The sequence below is a fragment of the Ambystoma mexicanum genome, chromosome 14 (assembly GCF_040938575.1).
Source record: "Ambystoma mexicanum isolate Mex_15411 chromosome 14, UKY_AmexF1_1, whole genome shotgun sequence".
NCBI lineage: Eukaryota > Metazoa > Chordata > Amphibia > Caudata > Ambystomatidae > Ambystoma > Ambystoma mexicanum.
The window spans coordinates 613,009,515-613,033,938 of NC_090940.1; the positions used below are offsets into that span (position 1 = coordinate 613,009,515).

The window sequence follows — 24,424 nt, forward strand, 5'->3', positions numbered from 1 at the left end:
TACCTAGGGATCTGCCAAAAAAACATGAACACGCTGCAAGTAAAACATAATAAAGCTATCAGAGCTGCACTGAACATCCCTAAGACATCGCACAAATCGGACTCCAGATGCAACGTGCAATGGTTGTCGGTCGAGCACAGAATCGCTTTGAAAACACTTGCTCTAACTCACAAAATAAGAGCTAACCTGGCCCTAGCCTACCTCACCAACAGACTCTCTTCACATACTTCTACAAGACCACTTAGAGCTGCCCAAGTTCAGACCATGTCTATCCAGAGATTCAAGCTCCAAAATTCTGGTGGATCTAGCTTCCCAGCCTTGGCAGCCAAGCTGTGGAAGACGCTTCCTGCCTCCCTTAGATCAGAACCCTCCTTCCACTCATTTAATATCAACGCTAAACGCTGGCTCCTTGCATCTGACCTCTCTGGACGCCCACAAGACTAATCTCTGGACAGGAATGTTGTCCTGGATCCCTCCGGCTCTTCTCTCTGCTTTATTGTGTTTCCCTGCACTGCCTTATTCAATACTGCGTATTGACTGACCTCACTATGTAACATCTGGATATATTTTATGTGCAAGAATGAATCATCTAACCTTGTAAATATTGTAACCTTGTACAATCACTGTAAATGCTATCTTACACTGTAACATTGCTTGCTGTTCAACATGCGCCCTGATGCCCCAGGGCAAGGAGCGCTAATAAATACAAATACAAATACAAATTTGATTAAAGCAGCATGCTGGCTGCCAAAAACCCGGAATGGATCCGGAAGGGAAGTAGCTTGGAAAATAAGGATTTAAGGCTCCCAATTCACCACAGCACTGTAGCATGAGGTCCGGAAGGCAAGTCCAGTAGGGAATAAACCCCAAATCATGCCCCCAAGGGGTAGGAATGGGAGCTAGAGGAGCGAATCGTGACAGGCTACCCACCAAACACATAGGGCCTCATCACGAGTTGCGCGGTATTACTGCTGGGTTACCGCCTGCGCTAATAGCGTTATCGCCAACCGGTCCAGCGCTACGAGCACCGGATCAAGGGTTGGGCAGTAACTGCAATTCCCCATTCCCCATTGGGTCAATTGGAAAATGGGATTTTTTCCGGCGCGTTTACCCCCAGCTCTGAGCCAAGTCCCATTCATTTTTAGTTCACCCATCCTCCTTATCTGAGTAATTGCTCAACAGGTGATCATTGGTGCTCTTAATTCTAACAGTTGACCACATTATGCGATTGCCTTTTATACTTACGAGTATATTCGTTTTTCCCAGATTGCTAGGCTTGGGCAGGGCTATATTAACCGACCATGTTATATAAGGACGATCTCTTAATTCCGTGTAATTGCTTTTAGCCAATCCATACAGGCCTGCCATTACTGGGTCGGCAATGACATAATATGCGTATGGACTGAACTATTAGTCCATGTATAGGTCGGTATGCCTGTGTTCTCTTTTTCAAATGGCAGGAATTGCAATGCACGTGTAGAAAGAAAGCTCCTCCATTGTCTGTCCCCACAGCCCCCCCCCCTCACGGTCCACGAAGGTGTGAATCTCTTGCATTTAGATCACCAGACAATATAATTGGATCGCTTGGATGGCTCGCTTGGCATGCTAGTACAGTTTTACCAATTATCTCTGCATCTGTTTTGTATGGGCATCCCGTGGGAGGATCGTGGACATTGACAATCAGGATACTCCATTTTTAAAAGTCTGGCACTGTAGGTACAGCACATAACACAAACGATGAGGAAAAATCCCACAACCAGGGCTCAAGTGTGTAGTTCGATCCAGCTCCTATTGCTAATCCCGCGCTGGATCTGCCCCGATCCGACGGAATCGCAAATTTAAACACTAAAGAAAACCCATGACTATGGAAGGGCATAGTCAGCCAAGTCTCTTGTAATATAAAAACATCAGATGACAAGAGTTTCTGAAGGCCAGCCGGTTTGTCAAGGAACGATCGATAGCCCCTTGTGTTCCATGAAAGCCCGCGCATATTTCTTCCACTTGCCACTTGTCAATTGCTTCTATTTTGGACTCGCTCTGGCACCCAGTATTCTATTTCTTGATTTGCCATTTGCTGGGGGGTGGTGTTTTGGGGGGCTCGAAGGGTTGCTTGTTCGGTTAGGAATAGCCTGTCCCTTTGCGTGCTTTTTTAATTGAGTTGGCAATTGACAGTTTTAAAGTTCTCCTTTTTTTCTTTGCGATAGCTAATAAGCGCAAAACCCAATTCCTCCAGAAAAGAGGCAGGCTTTTCCAAACAGACCACTATAAGTGGAGCAATACATTGTATAAGTGCCCAATTATTTGGGCAACCCACTCTCGGAAGCTAGATTGACGATATATCGACAGATTTAATTACTCTTAACGGGTTTATTTGATTGAAGATAGCCAGAACGCCCGAGCGATTTATCAAAGGGCTGGAGTTGGTAGAGTGTCTGTCCTCCAAATCAGGGGTGGACTGGCCTATAAGGAACTCTGGAGATTTCCCGGTGGGCCTCTGCACCCTGGGCCTCTTTTGTGTGGTATTTCCAAATTTTCTCATAGGAAAAGCATTGGACTTGCTGAAAATGTGTCAAATGGGGCCACTTTGAACATTATTTCCAGGGCCTCTTTTGGTCCCCAGTAATTATTTTCAGGGCCTCTTTTAGTTCCCAGTCCACCCCTGCTCCAAATACAACCATTTGCCCAATTTTCACGCTTCACAGAGGCTATTTTTCTCTGCAATGGCAACATATGTATTGGGCTCGGTCACTTTAGTTGGCTGTCTAAAGGCCTCATCCATTTCCTTCATAACCTCATCGTTTACACCCTGTAATGTACCCGCCACTGATTCTAAACCCTCCATATAAGTAACCGGCGGAATATCGTTTTTATTGTTATTCACTTGCGGCTGCGTTTGTACAGTTTCAATCATTGTAGGTGCTTTTTTTAAACAAAATTTCTTTTTTTATTATTGGCAGGCATGAATTTATATAGCAGTTTCACATAAAACAGCTTATAGGTGAAAAGCCAACAGTTCTGACAGTTCTGACATTCAAGAAGCGAGGCCGAGGGTTCCAGATACAAGACAAAAAATACACACTAGGAAGCCCCAATTGACAAGTTGTTATACATATCATCGCTCGGTGTTTGCTCAACGGCCCAGCGACATTCCTGGGGACAGACGCGGTGCGGTCCAGCACTCGATCCACTATGTTGTTCATGTCACCCCACAGATGATAGGGACAGATGGGTAGGAGTCGATAATATTAGCGACATTTTCGTAGAATTCATGAGAGTCTATATTGGGGCCATATGTATTAAGTAGAAGAACCACTGCCCCTTCCAACACCCCGTAGACAATAACATACCGACCCTCTGTATCACTCTAAAATGCTTTCGATGTAAACTTACGTGTTTTGCGGATCAGGGTCGACACCGCTCTGGATTGAGATGAGTAGCACATGTGAAATCTGTTGTCCCCCCAGGACCCCATTAGGTTTTTATTAGTTGTCCCCAAAGCATGCGTTTCCTGCATGAATAGTATATTGGTTTTGTGCCTAGTTGCATAAGCAATGCTTTGGCTGGATTTAGCATAGCTACCTAGACCTCTTTAAATTCCAACTCAAGATAGAAAGTGACATTTACATCGATGAGTATGATGGGCACGCGTCCTGTGTACGTATATCCGAGGATCAAACCCTGCTCTAACAACTGCCTCATGCCTTTGCCTTAATACTTGCATGCCAAGACCAACTTTAAACCTTTTCATCCCAAATACCCCACCCTCCCCATCCACCCCCACCCCCCTCCCAATCAGGGCAATGTCAACTCCTCCCCACCCACCAAGTACCCCAACCTTAGAACTTCTAGCAATCCCACCCCCACAGCAACCTTCCTGAAGACACCAGGAATCGCACCACAATAAACACCATCCCGGGGGCCAGAACCAGAACGCCCGCCGCCCCCCAACTTAAACAGAATCCAATTGAAGGATGTGGCTTTTCGTTACATCGACAAAAGGATTTAACCTTTCATCCAGAGCCTAGCAGCCATTTTTCCTCCGTATTTCTTTAGTGATATGTGTACAAGCAGCGGGAAAGAAGAGCCTTCGCCATCAGTAGATTTGCTCTCTATGGAGCCCAAGGAGGTCACCGTTCCCTTTCTCAGTCAGCGCTTAGGGAGTGTATCAAGAAAGAACATTACATCAGCAGGGTTCGAGAAAAAGTGTGTTTTATTGTCAAAGATCACATGTAGCCTTGACGGGTATAACATTGCGTACTGCAACTCCCGCTCCCGAAGTTGTCTTTTTGCCCTGGCGAAGGAGATCCTGGTCTTCTGCACTGCAGGGGTGAAGTCAAGGTGTATTGAGATCTTGGAGGATTTGTATTGTAGATCTCTGATTTCCCTGGCTTTCCTGAGAATCATGTCTCTGTCATGGTAGTTTAACACACAAACTGTGACAGGTCTCAGGCTCTGGCCAGGTTTAGGAATCTGGGCCGATATTCAGTGTGCTCTTTCCACCAGAAATAGCAGAGTTTTCACAAACATGTCCGTAGCCTGGGGTTTCACTGATTCCAGGATACCTACTATGCAAACATTATTACAGCAAATCTTGCCTCGAGGTCCTCATTCTTAGCCATCACCCCAGCCACCTCCTGTTGCAGGTATCTAAGAGTAGTGCGCTGCGCTGGTGTCCTCAAGCGAGCCAATACGTTGCTCAGCTTCCGTTATCATACCGCTCTCTTGGTCGATTCTTTGCTGCATGCGGTCAACTTTATATAACAGGCTGTCGAGTTTCCCATTCACAGAGTCAAATCCTGACTGCATTTTCTCAAGGATAATGGCCATATCAACTTGTGCAGGATGTGAATTGCAGCCAATTTCCTCCCACAGCACGCTTTCTGATTCAGGGTTGTCATGTTTGCCCATCTGTACCCGCGAGTGGGTCCCCGCCTTTGCCTTAGCCGCCATGTCCGTGAATGCTAGCTTAGATTGGCATCTCTGGACTTTCACCATTCGATGGGTACCTTTCGGGGCAGTACTAGCCCGCTTTGCACTACATGTTCAGGTGGGGCTCCCAAGCCACATATGGTATCTGGATAGGGGCCAGAGACAGATGACCAGGATTGCCTCCGGTGAGGGGACTGCAGGAGCCTTGCACGCCCAGGTGGGCCAGCAGACGATAACAGGTGTGGGGCAGTGGGAGCATGTACCTCTTACACAGTGACAGTCCCTCCCGGGGACACAGCAATGCAAACTGCTTGGGGAATGGAGTATGTGTGTTTTCACCCTGCTCCAGGATGGTCAATGGGAGCGTTTCCCCCTGCTGGGAGCAGTGTATCCAGCTCTCCCTCCAGGCTCAGCACACGATGGTCGATGACTGCGTTTCCAGCAGTTGGGGGGAGTGTATCTGGATCTCGCTCCAAGCGCAACACTCAAGATGGCTGACATCAATGTTTTTCGCCGACGTCCATCTTGGTGCAGCGCCCCCTGGTGTCCATTGTAGTTGTGTTTGCTCATTTATCCAGAGGCCCGTGCAAAAATGTTTGTCTCTTCGAGCCATCCAATAGATGGTTAGTTACTAGTGGTCTTTTTTCCCTTTTTGGCAGCAACATTTCTGGGGCAAGTGCTGGACAGCCGTCTTTACAGTAGTTCTCTGAGGTTTTCTGTTTGGCCCCATCTTTATAGTATTTTTTGCTTTGACTTGTTTAGCTGCTGCCTGAGCACCATTAACTGACGATGGTATAAAGCCGAAGAAGGCTTTATGAATTTCCTCATAATCCCAGCCCGCAGAGGAGGCGGGGGAGGAAAGAGCAATCGCTTTTGCCATGGATTTTTGAGTACTTGCCCTGGTTCTCTGTACATCATTTACGGCATTAGTTGCCCCCCTCTTATTTCCAGCACTTGTTCCAGAGAAGTTTGTGACATCATGTCTTTAACACTTTTTTGAAGGGGAGGTTCTTCAGCTTCAAGTTGAGAAGAATTATCCAAAATTAAGTCCACAATTTTGATCAAAATAGGTTTAAAATCTAATTGTTTATCTATTTTTGCTACTAGTACATCAAATGATTTTGGTAAGGTCTGTACTGCTGCATGCACTCTACTACCATCACTCAAGGTTTTCTCCTCTTCGTAGTCGCTGTCGGTCTCATCTAAAGAATCCGAAGACAAATCGTCCGATTCATCCGAGGATACTAGTAGTGTGGTGAGGTCAGGAGTGATAGGCAGGTCCACTCCTATTTCTTCCCCAAGATGGATATCAACTGGGAGGTTTTGATCCCCGCCCAAGTACGCACGCTGCAGACCAATTCACATGTTCAAAAGCGACTGATTGTGATCTATAGTCGGTGGAAAAGGCAAGGAAGAGATTTCATTTTGAGTGCCCTGTTCTTTAATTTCCACATTTGTAGAAGGAATGGCATCAAAGAAACCCATAATGACCGGTTGTATCAGCGGCTGTGTGCTGTGGTAATTTGTTTTAGTATTTAGTGGCGCCTGATCTGAAAGGTTTTCACATATCTCAACACTCTGGTGCCTTTTCCTCGCTTTTGTCACTGTGCTACGTAAGCCGTATTTAGGGCCGGGCACGCGGCATGTTAACGGTAACCAAATGTAGAGTTAGACGAAGGCTTACCTTAAATCCCGCTTAGGAGATAATCGTCTCACCTTTCGGCCGCAGCCCACGGAGACGAGGAACAAAAGCTACTTAGCCCTCAATATCTGGTTTACGGGGAGTGCTGTCCCGCTCCACAGACTCCCACAGATCACAAATACACTTTTTCGCCACTTGTCATGCTCCGCATTACGTGGCTCACTGGGGTTTTTAAACTCCTTCCAGGCACACCAGGTGTAAATCACACCTTCAAACAGTAGAAGTGAAGAAAGTGAATGACCACAATGACCACTTTTTCCCTCACTTGTCCCGCTAGACATTCCGGCGGCTCACTGGGATTTGTAAACTCATTTCAGGCATTGCAGGCGAAAACCACACCTTCAAACTGTATAAAGTAAAGGACCACAACAACCACTTTCCCGCCACTTGTCCCGTTCCACGGCTCACTGGTTTTTTTTTAACGCCTTGCAGGCACTCCAGGCTCAAACCACACCTCCAAATAGTAGAAAGTGAAGAAAGTGAAGGACTACAGCGATCACTTTGCCACCACTTCTCCCGCTCCGCGTTACGGGACTCAGTGAGGTAGTCCTGGTCCAGGTGGGAGGCCAAGCAAACTTCGGGCAGGAAGCTTGACTAGAGACTTGCTAGAGGCCTGACTGCTTAAAGTGTCCAGAAGTAGACGTTAGCCACTGCTATGCTTGACCCGATGCGTCGCGAGTAAAATACATTTGTGTTTGAAATCCGTTTTTGATATTGTTTTGAGGCAAAGCTCTACAGTATTTACATCTTTTGATAATCCACAGTTTAAGTACATTGTGTGTTATTTTCCTGTGGATAAATGGCAACCTATATTTTCATAATATAAAAAAAGGGGGAAGGTGAGGCGTGCACTCAAATTCCTAGTCAAATATACCTGATGCAAGAAATAACAGGGTTAAATCCCAAAAATGAACAAGTATTAACAGGGTTGAATCCCATCTACTGCAGTTCAGTTGCTCTGTTGTTCTCCTCCTAGCGCTTTCTTGTCACAAACAATCATCACGGAGGCTGTATTTCTTTTCAGGTGTTACTAATTAGTTGCTCTTTCAGTCTCAAAGGATTCTGGTAGCTGTAGTGATCACATTATTACAATTCAGGTGACCAGGAACCAACACCCCTCCAAGAGCACACATCTTTCCCAGAATTGCGGGAGGGGAGAAAACCATAATTATGGTTACTACTTGCATCAGGTATACAAAACTGGGAACTAGAGCGCACACCTCACCCCCTCTTTTTTCTACACATTGGTTTGAGAGTCCCGGGCTCTAGAGGCAGCAGCACCAGGGTCACCATGCCCCACCCAGGAGAGCCACGTTGATGGTTTTCCCCCCTACCCCTATTATGGGAAAACATTGTGTTATTGGAGGGGAGTTGGTTCCTGGTTACCAGACGTGACTACAGCTACCAGAATTCCCTGAGATCTAATTTGAGACTAATTAGTAACACCTGAAAAGACTGCCTCCCTGAAGATTGTAAGAGACATGAAAGCGCTTGGAGGAGAAGAGCAACTGAACTGCAGCAGATGGGATTTAACCCTGTTATGACTTGATCATCGATGGGAATTAACTGTGTTACTACTTGCATCAGGTATATAAAACTGGGAACTAGAGTGCACGCCTCACCCCGTCTTTTTTCTATATATTTTCATAATAACCTGCTAAATCCTGTTTATTCATTGAGAGTGCATCTGCGCGCTATGCTGTAATCTGCGCCTGCCTTCTACAGAGTACAGCCTTATTGTTCAGCCTTGCTACCAAACGGTGGAGCAGGTGTCCCCGTAAACCCCTTGCTCGGCATCAAGAAAGGCATGTTGGGATAGCAGGCTTCAAGGGTGGCGCGCTGGTGAGTGGATGTGTGTATTTAAGGGTGTTGGTGTGGGCGTGGTACTGTTATCAGGGGCACTGGGTAAACAGAGCCTGCTTGGAGGCATTTCTCCTTGGGCTGCTGGGGTGTTGTGCCCACTCGCTGGATGAATTCACTTTCCTCTTCTCAGACTCAGCTGCCCCTGTGAAGCCCTCATTCTAACACACCGACTGGTAGAGGTGGGCGAGCCTGGCGAGGCCCGGCTGGCCCGGGCTCCAACAGGGGCTCCAGCCCGACCCTCCTTTAGGGCCAGTAGCCCCGGATGCCAAGAGCCTGCCACGTGCCCCACTATGGCTACCCAGTGCACAGCGCAAAAATAAAATGGTCATTTCTTTCAATTTTTCCTGTGCCACGCGGGCAAAATGGAAGGAAATTGACATATATATATATATATATATATATATATATATATATATATATATATATATATATATATATATATATATATATGAAGAAAAAAAAAACGACCCTGATGGCTCGCCATGACCGCATTTCATGTGTTTCCCTTTTCTGGGGGAGCCATGGGTTTCATGGGTTTGGTCCGTGGTGGGCTCCTAGAGCCAGGCCTCACCCCCCAGGCTCGGTCCTGGCTCGGCCCTACCCATGGAATTCATGGCTCCCCCAGCTCTACCAGCTACAGTAAAAAGCTGAGCTAGCCTGTTAGTATTCAAACTTGTGGGTTACACACACGCACATCCTCTAAAGAGTCGCTCAACCCACTGTGCTATCGTTCCACCTCACAAAACTTCAAGTATTTAGGGTACACATTAGCAGCCGCTGGTTAAAATCATTAGAGATAGCAACACTGCATTGATTTATGTTGATGAAAGTGTGACCCCAGTAGTCGAGGCTGGACAGACACACTTGCCGCAGACGGAGCATGACGATTTGGCGCGGCCGTTTCGGCGCCGGTCGATTTGGCGCAGCCGATTTGCGGCAGAGGCCGTTTTGGCACGTCCATTTCGGCGCGACCAGTTCGCCGCTGGGATGTTCTGGCGCCAGGATGTTTTGGCGCGGGTACTGGCCACGGGTATAGGCCGCATTGTGAACAAGAAACTGTTGAAATACACAGAATGCCCACATGTGCAGTTCGTGTGTTTTTAGAGCCATGCAGCAGTCCCGCATCACTCGGCGTGTTCCCCCTAAGCAGCAAAACCGGCATATGTCATTGACAAATACATAGGAATGGTGCAAGGAGCGAGGGATGTGTGTTTCGAAATGATCAGTTTCCTTTCGTGGCGTACACCCCCGAATCTCGACAGGGTCCTTGTTTTCCAGCGCCCATAACCGACGTGGCGAAGAACGAAAGGTCAGAGAGGAAAATACTACCTCTTCTATAAAATAGAACTATTCTTTCATCCATTATACAAATCTTGTTTCGCCAGGCCTCCGGAGTTATGCACCCAAAGCTCTCCGGCGCTAAGAGGCGTCTGCATGGATGTCCTAAGCGCTATAGACCATGGGCCTCAGTACGACCCTGGCGGAGTGGGTTTACGCCAGCGTTATTCGCGGCGGACCCGTCCGCCCTACTACGAGTTCCCGTAGCGCCATGGAGCGTTTTCCGCCTGGTTTTTCCGGGCGGAGAAATCCATGGCGCTACGGGACCTTGTTGTTAATTACGCCACCGTATTTTGCGGTGGCGTAATTAACGCCTTCCCCACTCCCATTATACCCTATGGGGCAAAAATGGGAATGGGGAAGGGTAAAATGGGGGATGGGGATTTACCGCCCCGCCAAGGTCGGAATGGGGCGGAAAATCCGCCAACCCCCATGGCGCTATCGGCAGCTTTCCGCCGTGCTCCATGGTGCATTTTGCACCGCGATTTCCGCCAGGGTCGTAATGAGGGCCCATGTCTCGCAGCCTGCATACTCCTACCTCAGGCCCTGCTTGTTTTTCTTCTTCTTTTAAGCTTCCTACGTCCAGGGCACACATTCCTACTCTGTGTCAGTGGCAGATGAGCGTGTGATGGCTCCTAAGGACAATCGTTTAAGTTATTGCGACCTGGGCGGCCCTAGGGACTTACGTATTCCATAAGGGCACCAGGTGATGAAGAACATGGTGGCTGCCACAGGCGGGGTGACTGGATTTGTGCGCAGGTTTTTTCACTTGTTGCTAATCATGACCAATGCAGCATCTGTGATGCCGTTTTTATTTTGTAAATGCTTCTGCGAGGGGGTTCTGCAGCCCTTGCAGAGGGGGTGGGGGGAGGGTATTGGTTCTGCTGCCCTTGCAGGGGGGGGGGGGGGGCTTGGTTCTGCACAATTATTTTCAAATGCAACACGTTGACAGGCACAGTAGCTGTCAACGTAATGTATTTGAAAATAATGATGCTTTTAAATTTGGCGTGAGGGAGTTTAGACATGGCTGCAATGTCAGCCACATCCAAACGTCCCTCCCTCCAAATCGGCGGTGCCAGAAAGGCTTCTGCGCCAAAATTTGCACGCCGAACTGGCCGCCGCGCCAAAGCGGTCGCGCCAAACCGGCCCGCGCGGAATTGGCGGCGCCAAAAAGGGGTGTACCATGCCGCAGAGCACTCAAATGTGCGAGAAAGAGAGGCAGCGCCATCTGCCGGCTCCCAAGACACATCTCATCCTCTAAGGAGCAAGAATGCATAGCTCTCAACAATATAGGATACCTCATTTTGTTCAGGGGTCTACTGAATAGGATATTGAGTGTAAGGTCAAATAGTTTGTCAAGCATTAGGCTGAAGTCGAGTGGTTTTATTTAATGAATCAGCTTCCAAACTAAGAAAACACGGGTTTTAAAAAAGGAATTAAATCATTCTAAATACGTGTTCCCATTTTCCATTTATTCTCATTTTTGTAATTGTAATTGGTTACTTATAAGGTGCTTAATACCCAGAGGTTTCTAAGCGCGGACCCGGGGATCGAACCTGTGTTGCTCCACGTCGTCTTGCTTCCATCATTATTGAAAGCATACACACCGTAACAGCGTGCAGAGACCAAATGTACGGAAAGACGTTGCATGTGCAAAACCAGCGCCACTTAATGTTGATTGCAACGCCCACAGTGGGTATTGCCATTTGCAAAGGCCGTTGTGAAGCACGTGCATTGCAATCCCTTGGTAGGTTCGGTGGGTGGTGGGGTTCGAACCCTTCTTTCAGCTCGGATGGGTTTGTGCCCGCTTTGCAGGACACAAGGTGAAGGTACATGTGAGGTGAGTGGATCCAATCTCCCGCCTACTCCTTCTCCACAGGCTAAACGTGAGACAGGACTCTCCCAGAGAGGCTAATTAATTTGCATCAGAGTTATTCGCCGTGAGGAAAACCTGATATGTTACTGAATTTGCCCCAACCCTACAAGCTCTAAGAAGGCACTTGCCTATTTGGCAAGTAGTTTAATTCCACCCAATCTCATTCCATGCCCACTTACCCCGCCTCCTTCCCACCACGCTACAAGATGCAACGCTTTCTGCTGTCTTTTGTCTCACTCTTCAATCACATCCCACAAACCAGCAGATACCATGCTTCCTCTCTCCTTCTGTCCACACAGAAAAGTGCTCTCATCTCTCTGACTCTTACACCTCTTCTGTTTGGGCAGACTGGCCTGCAATGTTATTCAAGAGATTTCCCAAACAGCAACTTCTCCCAAAAGGCCAATATGTGTTGAGGGATGTCCATGTCTTACTCTGCCTGACATGTAACTGACTCGCCCCCAGCTCTACTGACCTTGAAGAGGTAGCCATGTAACTGGCTCGTCCCCAGCTCTACTGACCTTGAAGAGGTAGCCATGTAACTGACTCTGACCTTGAAGAGGTAGCCATGTAACTGACTCGCCCCCAACTTTACTGACCTTGAAGAGGTAGCCATGTAACTGACTCGTCCCCAGTTCTACTGACCTTCAAGAGGTAGCCATGTAACTGACTCATCCCCAGTTCTACTGACCTTCAAGAGGTAGCCATGTAACTGACTCATCCCCAGTTCTACTGACCTTCAAGAGGTAGCCATGTAACTGACTCGTCCCCAGTTCTACTGACCTTCAAGAGGTAGCCATGTAACTGACTCATCCCCAGTTCTACTGACCTTGAAGAGGTAGCCATGTAACTGACTCGCCCCCAACTCTACTGACCTTGAAGAGGTAGCCATGTAACTGACTCGCCCCCAACTCTACTGACCTTGAAGAGGTAGCCATGTAACTGACTCGTCCCCAGTTCTACTGACCTTCAAGAGGTAGCCATGTAACTGACTCGTCCCCAGTTCTACTGACCTTCAAGAGGTAGCCATGTAACTGACTCATCCCCAGTTCTACTGACCTTCAAGAGGTAGCCATGTAACTGACTCGTCCCCAGTTCTACTGACCTTGAAGAGGTAGCCATGTAACTGACTCGCCCCCAACTCTACTGACCTTGAAGAGGTAGCCATGTAACTGACTCGCCCCCAACTCTACTGACCTTGAAGAGGTAGCCATGTAACTGACTCGTCCCCAGTTCTACTGACCTTCAAGAGGTAGCCATGTAACTGACTCATCCCCAGTTCTACTGACCTTGAAGAGGTAGCCCACCTTTTGGGAAGTCTTTCCGATTTCCAAGCATCCCCCCTTCATACCAATTTCAGCAACAAGGCACAGCTCTCTGAATATGTCACATACAAACAGAGCACTCACACCTATACTCCCTCTCGCTTTTTTATGTGACTACCTACTGGGTATAATTTCTTGCTGTTTATGTTATAATAAATTCAATTAAATGTATTTGTTTAGAAAGAAAGCATTTGTAACTGGCTAAGTGCATTTTCCACCAGGGCGGCGCTACTGGGCTGGTGGTGATCATTCATGTCAGATAGGCTTATGAACATAGATTGACCGATAGGGAGGTTAGGAGATTTTACAGCACGCTGGTCCTGCCTCAGCCCTTCCGACCCATCAAAGCCACGGCCATACTTGAAGTCACCCATTAAGTGGCCGCTTAGGGTTTCTGCATCCCTGTTGGCTGCTTTCCTTTCTTCTGCTTGCACACGACAAGACTGTCCCACTTGACAATGAACTTAACACTCACCTTCCGGCATTTGTCTAGGTGGGTCCCCAGGTGTGGCTCGGAATAGTGCCAACAAAAACGTGATAAGCATGCTATACAATAAATCCCTTTTAGAGTCGACGAATCCCAGGGTGTTGTCACTGCTTTCATTGGGGGAGCCTATTCCCATGAGGCCAGGGAGGTGAGGCCGCTACCCAATAATCACCCGGGAGGTGGTACTCAGCGGGAGGATCTCATGGGGAGGGAAACCGCCTATGGAACCAGTGACAACTATTATGGGAGAGTGCAGTATCTTCATACTCCACCCCCACCTCCATCATCCTCCTACACTACACAAACCTCTGTAGTTCCCAACACTTCCATATGTTTTTGTAGAATAGAAGACCCCATCCTTGTGAGACATACTGAGACGAGGAAGTGTAGGCACTACCCATATGGAATGAATGAGTAAATTGAGACGAGGAAGATTCCACCTAACCCAGTAAAGAGTAATCATGTCAGTACTGGGACAAAGAAGAACTTCAGAGGAATGAGGAACTCCCTGCAGAACCAAGGTTCAGTCAATACGAACACTCTAAGGATACGAAAAAGGGAAGAAGGACTGCACAAGTTGTCCGATCCTCCCTGGAGGAACTGCGAGAGCCAGCACGGTCCAGGAAGGAATAAAGCAGACTTGGATGCCGAGAAGGGAGCGGGAAGGTGCAGGGCCGATCTAGAGTGGAAGAACCACTCGAAAGAAGCTCGAAGCGTTCCTAAATCCTGGGGAGCGCAAGAAGGAAGAACTGTTCTGCCCGAAGGAAGCTTGCAACTGCGGAGCCGCCACAGACCAAAAGAATACCACAACTTTGGGTGAAGCCCCACGGTGGGTCGCAATCGTCAAGGAAGACTCAAGACAATTGCAGACAACGAGACATGGTATGTGCATTCCTGGGAAGGCACTTAGGCCCTGAGAAAAGCCCAGAGGGGAGAAAGATGCCGAGAATACAGGGTCTGAGACCCTGACAAAGGGAGAGGGACATTCTCATACCCTGGGTAGCACCATAGAACTTGGCAGTAGAGTGAGCCAAGTCTATCAAGGAAGGAAGCCAAGCAAGAAGGGCGAGTCTGGGACCCTCACTCATAAGAGGAAGAACATATCATCATCATTCTTCATAGTCACAGTACCTGTCAAGGGGGTGAACCAGGTTGACTGTGTGTAACGAGAGTTGTGAAAAACCAGGGGAAGGAGCCACCTCCCTGGCACTGAGAACTGCCAAGAACCCTGAGTACAGCCAGGGGAAGGAGCCACCTCCCTGGCACTGAGAACTGCCAAGACCCCTGAGAACAGCCAGGGGAAGGAGCCACCTCCCTGGCACTGAGAACTGCCAAGACCCCTGAGTACAGCCAGGGGAAGGAGCCACCTCCCTGGCACTGAGAACTGCCAAGAACCCCGAGTACAGCCAGGGGAAGGAGCCACCTCCCTGGCACTGAGAACTGCCAAGACCCCGAGTACAGCCAGGGGAAGGAGCCACCTCCCTGGCACTGAGAACTGCCAAGCCAGGGGAAGGAGCCACCTCCATGGCACTGAGAACTGCCAAGAACCCTGAGTACAGCCAGGGGAAGGAGCCACCTCCCTGGCACCGAGAACTGCCAAGACCCCTGAGTACAGCCAGGGGAAGGAGCCACCTCCCTGGCACTGAGAACTGCCAAGACCCCTGAGTACAGCCAGGAGAATGTAGACATCCCCCCATCAATCATTATGTTGCCCAATACACCTGAGAAGGGCCAGGAGAAGGGAGAAATCCACCCACAAGTGTGGAACTGTCTGAGAACCCTGAGTACAGCCAGGGGAATGGAGACATCCCCCCATCAATCATTATGTTGCCCAAGACACCTGAGAAGGGCCAGGAGAAGGGAGAAATTCCCCCCACCAGAATGGAACTGTCTGAGAAGCCTGAGTACAGCCAGGGGAATGGAGACATCCCCCCCATCAATCATTATGTTGCCCAAGACACCTGAGAAGGGCCAGGAGAAGGGAGAAATCCCCCCACCAGAATGGAACTGTCTGAGAACCCTGAGTACAGCCAGGGGAATGGAGACATCCCCCCCCATCAATCATTATGTTGCCCAAGACACCTGAGAAGGGCCAGGAGAAGGGAGAAATTCCCCCACCAGAATGGAACTGTCTGAGAAGCCTGAGTACAGCCAGGAGAATGGAGACATCCCCCCCATCAATCATTATGTTGCCCAAGACACATGAGAAGGGCCAGGAGAAGGGAGAAATCCCCCCACCAGTGTGGAACTGTCTGAGAACCCTGAGTACAGCCAGGGGAATGGAGACATCCCCCCATCAATCATTATGTTGCCCACAACACCTGAGAAGGGCCAGGAGAAGGGAGAAATCCCCCCACCAGAATGGAACTGTCTGAGAAGCCTGAGTACAGCCAGGGGAATGGAGACATCCCCCCCATCAATCATTATGTTGCCCAAGACACCTGAGAAGGGCCAGGAGAAGGGAGAAATCCCCCCACCAGTGTGGAACTGTCTGAGAACCCTGAGTACAGCCAGGGGAATGGAGACATCCCCCCCATCAATCATTATGTTGCCCAAGACACCTGAGAAGGGCCAGGAGAAGGGAGAAATTCCCCCACCAGAATGGAACTGTCTGAGAAGCCTGAGAAAGGCCAGCAGAAGGGAGAAATTCCCCCACCAGTGTGGAACTGTCTGAGAAGCCTGAGAAAGGCCAGGGGAAGGGAGAAATTCCCCCACCAGAATGGAACTGTTGGAGAAGCCTGAGAAAGGCCAGCAGAAGGGAGAAATTCCCCCACCGGTGTGGAACTGTTGGAGTAGCCTGAGAAAGGCCAGGGAAAGGGAGACATCCCCCCCACAGAGACCCGAGCTACCAGAAACCTGAGAAAGAATAGTGGGAGGGAGACATCCCCCAGACATCGTGAACTGGGGCCAGAGAGGAGGTAGTCACCCCCCTGGTTGTGAAAACTGAAGAACGTTACATGCCAAGGATACCATAGTGAAAACAACTATGACCAACAAGAGACACTTTTTGTGAACTGTACTTTCAGAACCTGGTTAATGTTGCTTCAGAACGAGAGTGTAACCCGGGGAAGGGAGGCAGTCCCTCAGAACAAAGCCTCAGCTTGGAACTTTTGAAACTCCCTCAGTTATATAGTTTCATTCATAGTGTAAGGGAGGGAAATAGGTTTTTGACACAGGATGGTGCACTCTTTACTTTGGACATCCTGACAGATTGGGTAGTACTTTAAGTTGAGGCAGGGAACCCCCTTTTAGAAATAGGGTGAGATAGGTTTTCTTTTCTTTACTTTTATACCACAATAAAAGCCCTTGCCAATCACCATGCCACCCTTTCGTCAGATTCGTACTTCTGCACCTGTAAAAGTAACTGCACTTAAATAGATTTTGTGTGCTTTTGTTATGTTATATGGCATGTGTATAGTGCCTACAGCCGATGGTATGGCCTCAAAGCACTTTGAAGTGAAAGACCTTCGGGGTCCAAGATGTGAGAATTGAAGGATGCTTCTGGAATGTGTGTGTGCATTTTTAGCAAACTCGAGGTAGGTAGGGGTGGCTAAGTCCCTATTAACGACCTATGGGGATCTGGATAGTGGATGGGTGCTGTGATACTGTCAGGAGAGTATGCAGGTCAAATAACTGATTATGTATTCAGCTGGACCAAATTATTTTGTGGGATTCAGCTGCATTCTATTGGCAGTGGTGATATGTGTTGTGAACTTGAGTCGTGAATAATTGCAGATTTATGCGGGTGGGTGGCTGTGGCCCGTGAGGGATACAGCTACGTCCCATTGTGAGGGAGTGCTATACGACCCAGTGACTCAATTCTGATATCCAGTTACCATGAGTCTATGCAGATGATATCATAGGTTTCACTGAAATCCTTTCCTTGCGGGGTAGGTACCACTTTGATTGTCTCCTCAAGTGATTCACCGTGTGCCCCTGCCTTCCTGTCTGGGGATGAGGATGTAGACGGGAAGAGCCCGTCTTGAGAGCCTTCCGGAAAGCGAGGTGATCCTCTATGTGCCAGGTGCTAAATTGAATCGATTTCTAGATAGTGGGAGTTTGGATGGAGAAAGAGGATCCCCCTATTCTGGTCAATTTAGCGGCTGAAATGACAAGGAGGAGAGCCGTGCCGGATCTCAGGATTCTGGCGGGCCTGTTGGGAGTGAGATTGTGTTGCAGGTATTCTGGTCCCCTGTTGTGCAGTGCTCATGGTTGATGCACATTGTGCCTCATTACGACCTTGCCAGTCCGGAAACAAGGGTGCTGGTAAGCTTACTGGCACCCTTGTTTCCAGGCAAGCAAATTACAAGTTTACCTGCCAGGCCCACTGAGCCTAACAGGTCTGACCCTGCCAGGCGCAGCAGCTCTGGTAGGCTAACTCATCACGGAAGCATCAGCACCGTTAGTAACTGGACTCCATGGGAATGGGGACTAACTTTTACCGGCAATGTAATGTCCCGGTGGCACCGGGAAAAGCTAGTTGCCGGTAAAATGTTACGAGTCCGGCGGCAACCCCCACGTAGCACTGGCAGGGTTACCGCCGGACTTGAGATGAGGCTCATTGTCTTGAAGATGGATCATCGCCCGATCGGCAGCCAGTGAAAGACACAGAGGGTGGGTGTGGTGAGTTCTCTACGGAAAGAAGGAACTTTGCTGCAGTGTTTTGTACCTGTTGGGAGTTTCCTGAGTTGTGACACAGGGACCCCCAGGTATAGCTCTTATGGACCGGACTTGCGACTCCTGGCCTAGATGATACCACACAATCAAGGGGCAAACCGTGGCAGTGGCAGTGGGGTGTACACATTCACAAATGAATCCAACTTTTTTGCTTCACTGATTCCATTTAAAAGCTTTGAAAATGTTAAAAACTCTAGGCGGGGTCACTTTAAATGTGCGGGGCGAGCACATATGAGGGGACCCTCGCATTGGTTGCGATCAAAGACACCCAAACCCAGGGCACCCAGGTTTTCATGTCAGATGGGCCTGTGCAGTCCGCACACATGGCAAAAGTCTTTCCTTCAAGGCGACTCTCTCTCACCCTTACATGTGCCTCACACAAAAGTCTCCAGTGCACCGGAAAACCTGCTCACCTCATAGGTACTAGAAACCTTAGGTTTTGCCCATTCTTTGGCAATAGTATTGCCAACACGCCTTTTCAGAAGGCCAAAATACCTGAGCTTCAGGGAAATACTCCTGGTGTCCTCAGATTCAATTGATGAAAGGCAGTTAAAGGATGTTGTTTACAAGGATTCCCATCTGCCTTCACACACTCCAACCAATCAGCACACAGTCTTCCCCACTCCATCTTGAATAGGGCTCGTGCCCACTGCCTGTAAAGTAATTCGCGTCAAGGAAAATCGACTACCGCCTAAACGTAACCCCTCATCCATCTCAGGGTGAAACACCCCGCAAACCTATGCACCACCATGCTTCTGGAACCACAGGACCTGACAGATTTGCCCATGCGCACAGTAGACATTAGCAATGGCGACTGTCATGGCAAACATGGACAAATAAAAGGGAAAATGTTCAGACATACCTTCAGAAGGTGATCAACCATCACAGGTGGGATCCATTCATGGCAACATTATCCATTCTAAGCGGGTGACACTAGTCCAGTCCTGGTTTTAACTTTGCATTCAAGGACTTGTAGTTCTCCATGATAAACCCCGGACCACAAGTCCCAGAATGGAAAGTTGAAACCAGAAATGGACTTGTGTTTCCCGAATGGAATCGATAACGTTAGCATGTATGGAGTTCATCAATGAACATGCACCGATTGAAAGACTTGATTGTGCCCACAACAAGCCTTTTCACAGCCTTTCACAATTAGAACCATTCAGGGAACCACCTCAATGCATTGATATCGTGGAGTTATGCTGGGGCCTGACCCTGGCCTTTGGCCAGGAATCTGCAACCTTTGGCTCTCCAGATGTTTTCGACGACAACACAAATCTGCCCTAACCAGCAGTGAAATGGTGAGGCAGAAATGTGGGTCTAGCCCCAATTGTCTAGAGAGCCACAGACCCCAGCTAAAGGCAAGAAAGGAGGGGCAGTTGTCATCGTTGTCTAATGGGGTTCCACTCAACTCCAGCCAGCCTTGGGAGTCAGACGTGTCGCGGGTAGCTCACCTGGATCGTCTTCATGGGATCCGGCCGTCGCTTGGGCTTCTTGGCGACGAAGCCCCCGACACCTGCTGAGGAGACGTCCAGCGCAGGGTGGATCTGGTTGGCCTCTTCCAGCAAAACCAGGAAGCTCTGGTTCACCAGCACCGTCTACAGAGGGGGAGCATCAAGAGGGTGAGTTTAGGTTTTATTCCAACTTTACTCCTGCATCCTACAGTAGCTGCACCCTTTCTATACTTTGTGAAAATGCTTATTTGTAGTGATAGCCAATGAATGGGCCTGTTAACATTGGTATTTTACAACATTTCAGTCTTAGCTGCATGTGATTTTTGTTAAATTATTTTCTGAAATAAAACCATAAGCTACTTAAAAAAGTATCGACACCATTTAGACTTTGTGTAGGTTTTGTAACCTCAGCTGCTTAGAATAACGTCTTTTAAAGGGATCTATGTGATCACTGCGACCACACATAATTGCGACGGCTGAAAATTAGACTTTTTTTTATTTCTTTTTTTTAATTAAACCCCCTATACACCACATAGATATGCGGGCGGAGACCCCACACAGCCCCTCATATTACTATAATATCCCATAAACCCCCGACCCACATATATATGTGGGGTGAAAGGGGTGTTTAAAAAAAAGAAGTCGGGCACCTCGGCTGTCGTAATTGTGAGGGTGACGTTTTGGGCCATTTCCTTTTAAAGAAAGGAAGATATAATTAATTGCTAACCACTCTTCCTTTGAGACCCTCTTTATTGGACAGCCCCCACCCCCTTTGTTTCCTGTTGAGGGTCTGTCTCTGATTGGAGATAGGAGGTCTCTTGAGTTGCTTATCCCTCCAGATAAATCCATTGGCCTTTTGATGTAGGTGGCCATTGCTGGGGGTAGAGTCCTGGGTGTAGAGGAGTCTCCTCCGTGGTTCATGGTGGGTGACCATCCCCATGCACCAGGTGCCCAAGAGAGAGGGAAACTTTATGAGCGGAGGTCATGGGCTAAGCCCATTTGACTATCCGCAAGGCAGGCAGCTGAGCATTCTACTCCACCTCATAGATTTAGGGTAGCCTAGCTTCTAAACGAGCCACCCCTCGGCCGCAGAAATCAGACCCACGCTTCTGCAAACACCAGATCAGGTTAGCGATGTTAGCGCACTCTCAGTGTAGCGCATTCACGGCCCAGTGTCTTATGATTATATGGGACAGCGCCATCATTGGCTGCTAAGGAAAGTCCCTGCAAAGCTAGGATTGCGGTGGCAATGACTCCATGGCTGCCATTTTCACTACACTGAGCCTATCCCTTCCTCGTCACAGTCCCACTTGCGATCCCACATCTGGCTACTTTCTGTGTCTCCAAACTGTGACACCGCTGCCGGTAGTGCTTGGGTACATGACACAGAGCACAGCATTTGTGCGCTGGTGATGTGTAAAGAACTCCAGAAGGAGTTCTGGTCAAAATGCACTATGAATATATAAAACATAACAGCCGGCAATTCCCATGTGAACGCCTGTAAATAATGTTCTTATTACAGGCGAGCTGTGACATCACCACTGACATGTGATAGGACATTGACAGTGTTGCTGCTCTGTAATCAGTTATTACACTTCAGTTGTGACGTCACAATGCCTGCTGCTTCAGAGTTCCAGCTGTCAGTGCAGTGCTTGATTCAAGCTGTGGCCTGCTCTTGTAGCTTTCTGTGCTACCTTACAGACGTTCATTGATGAGGAACTGTTCGTGGCAGTAGGTTTGTTTTGTGCACTGCTTGAGTATTATACTTGAGAGCAAGAACGTGCATTTTATTCCTTATTCTAAAGCACAACATTAGGACGGTTTTTAGACTGTCTAAAATGTTTAGTCTAGTCGGCGGGAATGTGTAGAGGGTCTGTGTTTGTTCTGTGACTTGTCCTTTCTGTCTATGTGGTTTGTGTATTATTCCTTGTTAGATTTAAGCTAATTGGGTTTGAGTTATCGGTAGAATTCATAGACCTGAGTTGTGTTGCTTTGATTCATAGCAAGTGATAAGTTAAATTAAATGTGTTCTGTTTTCATTGAAATTATAACATCTCAAAACCTGTGTAGTTATTGAAAATGCTGAGTTCTTTCTTATGCAAATTTTTTGATTAAGTGATAAAAAAAATATATATATATTTTTGCAGCGTGTTAGAGGGTGTGTGTAAGTTTGTTTAACCCAATCAGATTCTACATTGGGTATCTGTATCAGCAACCAACATATGACTTATCTTGCATTAAGCAACGGCCAGCTATTAAAGAGGGAGATCATGTACTAGAGGAATCAAAGACCCCCCCTAACATACGTAAAGACGATACTGCAAGTCACCTCAGAGTTCCGTGATCTTATAAAGGAACTCGGCTGTATTTGGTCACTGAACTTCTCTGTGCCTTGCAAAAGCCCTATAACGCACAGCAGTGGGTACTTTATCTCAAATACCATTCATTATCTATGGAGTAAGGCAATGAGGAGCAGATGTGCCTGTATCACAAGGGTCTGAGCAGCTGTTTGCATATGAAGGTGCTTGGGGATATAAACCGCAGCACGCTCCTCCACACCACCCGCAAGTAGAAATAGCCTGCTTAATTGGCGTCTAATCAGTACTATGCCAAATGGGAGACTCCACATCACCCACAACCGAAACCAGTGCTTACTATCAAGTATGACCCAAATATGCCCACTCTGCAAACTCCTTGCCCTACGATCTTCTTTAAATTTGTCGTGCGTGGACTCAATGAAATGGTTTCATCATCCTCCCCCTTTCCCAACCTACAACAGCCTAGATCTGATAAACAACTCCTTCCATTTCCAAACATAAGACCCTTCCTATAGCATGAGATGTGGTATCCAACTCCTTCCCATTACAAACCTGAGATCCTACCTGTAGCATGAGATTTGATATCTGACTCCTTGCCATTCCTAACCTGAGATACATCCTGTACCATGAGATCTGATATCTCAATACTTCTAATACAAAACCTGAGACCCTTCCTATAACATGAGATGTGATATCCAACTCCTTCCCATTCCAATCCTGAGACCCTTCCTATAGCATGAGATGTGATATCTCAATGCTTCAAATACCAAACCTGAGACCCTTCCTATAGCATGAGATGTGATACTAACTCCTTCCCATTCCAATCCTGAGACCCTTCCTATAGCATGAGATGTGATATCTCAATGCTTCTAATACCAAACCTGAGACCAACTCACCAAAGTAGACCCAAGCCATATTAGAACCCATTTGGCCAGAGCATTGATAAGCAAATCCCAGGTCTCGTGGCTGCTCAGATTAGTGATAGGCCAGTTTTTAACCATGCGCATGTTGAGTGAGCGGCACGCGAGTCCGACCGTCCCCTTTCCATACTTACAGCGATGTCGAGTTCCTCCACTTTGGACTCCACATTTTTTTTAATGGCGATCAAGAGAGCTGTCGCCCCTTCGACTGTCAATGGATTCCGAGAAAGCTGCAACGACAGAAGACCAGAGGTTGGATTTCATTCTTCAAATGGCTTTGTAGCAATTAGAGGAAGTGGCTTCTCACAATGTTGACCTGTGACAACCTTAAGATCAAACCTTAAATCACAGCAGGAAGAAGGTTCTTCTTCTGGATCTAGAAGTCTATGTGGATGATTTATTTGATCTTATTTCACTTAGAAGTTTTGTAAAGTACCAAATTGCAGCAGACTGCTTCAGGGCGCTCAGGCGCAGGCTACAGACATGTGCATAGCTAAGGAAATTTAATACTGTCATCCTTAGGATTACTGAATGCTTTTGAATACAAAGATGGATTAGTCTAAAACCACAAGACAGGGTTTCAGTTTACATTATGAAGGGACAGCAATGAACATTGCACAATAACACCCAGCAGAGCTGAAATATGCAGAAAACCAACAGAAGTGAATAGAATATTACCTGCTACAAGTGCCCACCGGCGCTCAACAATTAAACCTATCCCACTGAGGGAAATGTGTGTGCTACAAGAAATTGTAGATACCCAGGAATATGTGTGCAAGAGTTTGAAATAATTAGACAATTCACATAAAAAATCCATCCAAAAAAGTGCTAAAGAGACAGTGTGGGCCTCATTACGACCCTGGCGGTAGCCCTGCCTGTAATACAGGCAAGGCTGCCGCCGGAGTTGTTTTTTTTCGGCACCCTGGAATGCGTAATTACCAGGGTATTACAACCCCGGTGGACCCGGTAATTGCCCATTCCAGGGCGCTGTAAAAAATTCTTCCCCATTCAAATTCGAGCCCCATAGGGCTCAATGGGAATGGGGAAGCCGAAGCCGGATACACCGGCACATCCGTGAATGGTGCCGGTGCATCCGACGTGTTGTGCTCACGTGTGCCCGCCAGGTCTGACCTGGCGGGCACACAGGCCACCGCGAGTACAACTCGTAGTCTGCCAGTCCAGGAACTACGGTACCGGCAAGCTTACTGGTACCGTAGTTCCCGGACCAGCAGACTCGTAATGAGAAATAAAATATCAATATCAATATCTCTAGTGAGACGTGAAGCTCACTGGCCGCTAATCAAGGCACGCATTGAGTTTAAAATCCTCCCAATTACACTCCGCTCCCACCGACCTCACCCATCACATTTCTAAAAAGGCCAAACTACGCGTCCTGCGATCCTCCACGTCCACCTCACTAGCGACACCGAGTTTTAACAGGCAAAGAGCGGGAGGAGCACGTGTTACTGCCATGGCTCCCACTCTCCGTAATGCTCCCCCGCCATGTTTCCAAGAAGAGCCCTCCTATCTGATCT

General features: G+C 48.0%; 1 protein-coding gene and 1 long non-coding RNA gene across 2 annotated transcripts in view; one reads left to right on the plus strand and one right to left on the minus strand.

Moving 5' to 3' along the window:
* LOC138527369 (uncharacterized) overlaps positions 1 to 24,424 on the plus strand; it is a 201,295-nt gene that overhangs the window by 172,734 nt on the left and 4,137 nt on the right. The window lies entirely within an intron of this gene.
* LRRC74A (leucine rich repeat containing 74A) overlaps positions 1 to 24,424 on the minus strand; it is a 148,196-nt gene that overhangs the window by 19,838 nt on the left and 103,934 nt on the right. Inside the window, exons 11-12 of the mRNA XM_069638444.1 lie at positions 23,024 to 23,119; positions 19,652 to 19,795 (exon numbers count right to left, since the gene is read on the minus strand). Of these exons, the coding sequence (XP_069494545.1) occupies positions 19,652 to 19,795; positions 23,024 to 23,119 (240 nt within the window). The remainder of the gene's footprint in view (positions 1 to 19,651; positions 19,796 to 23,023; positions 23,120 to 24,424) is intronic.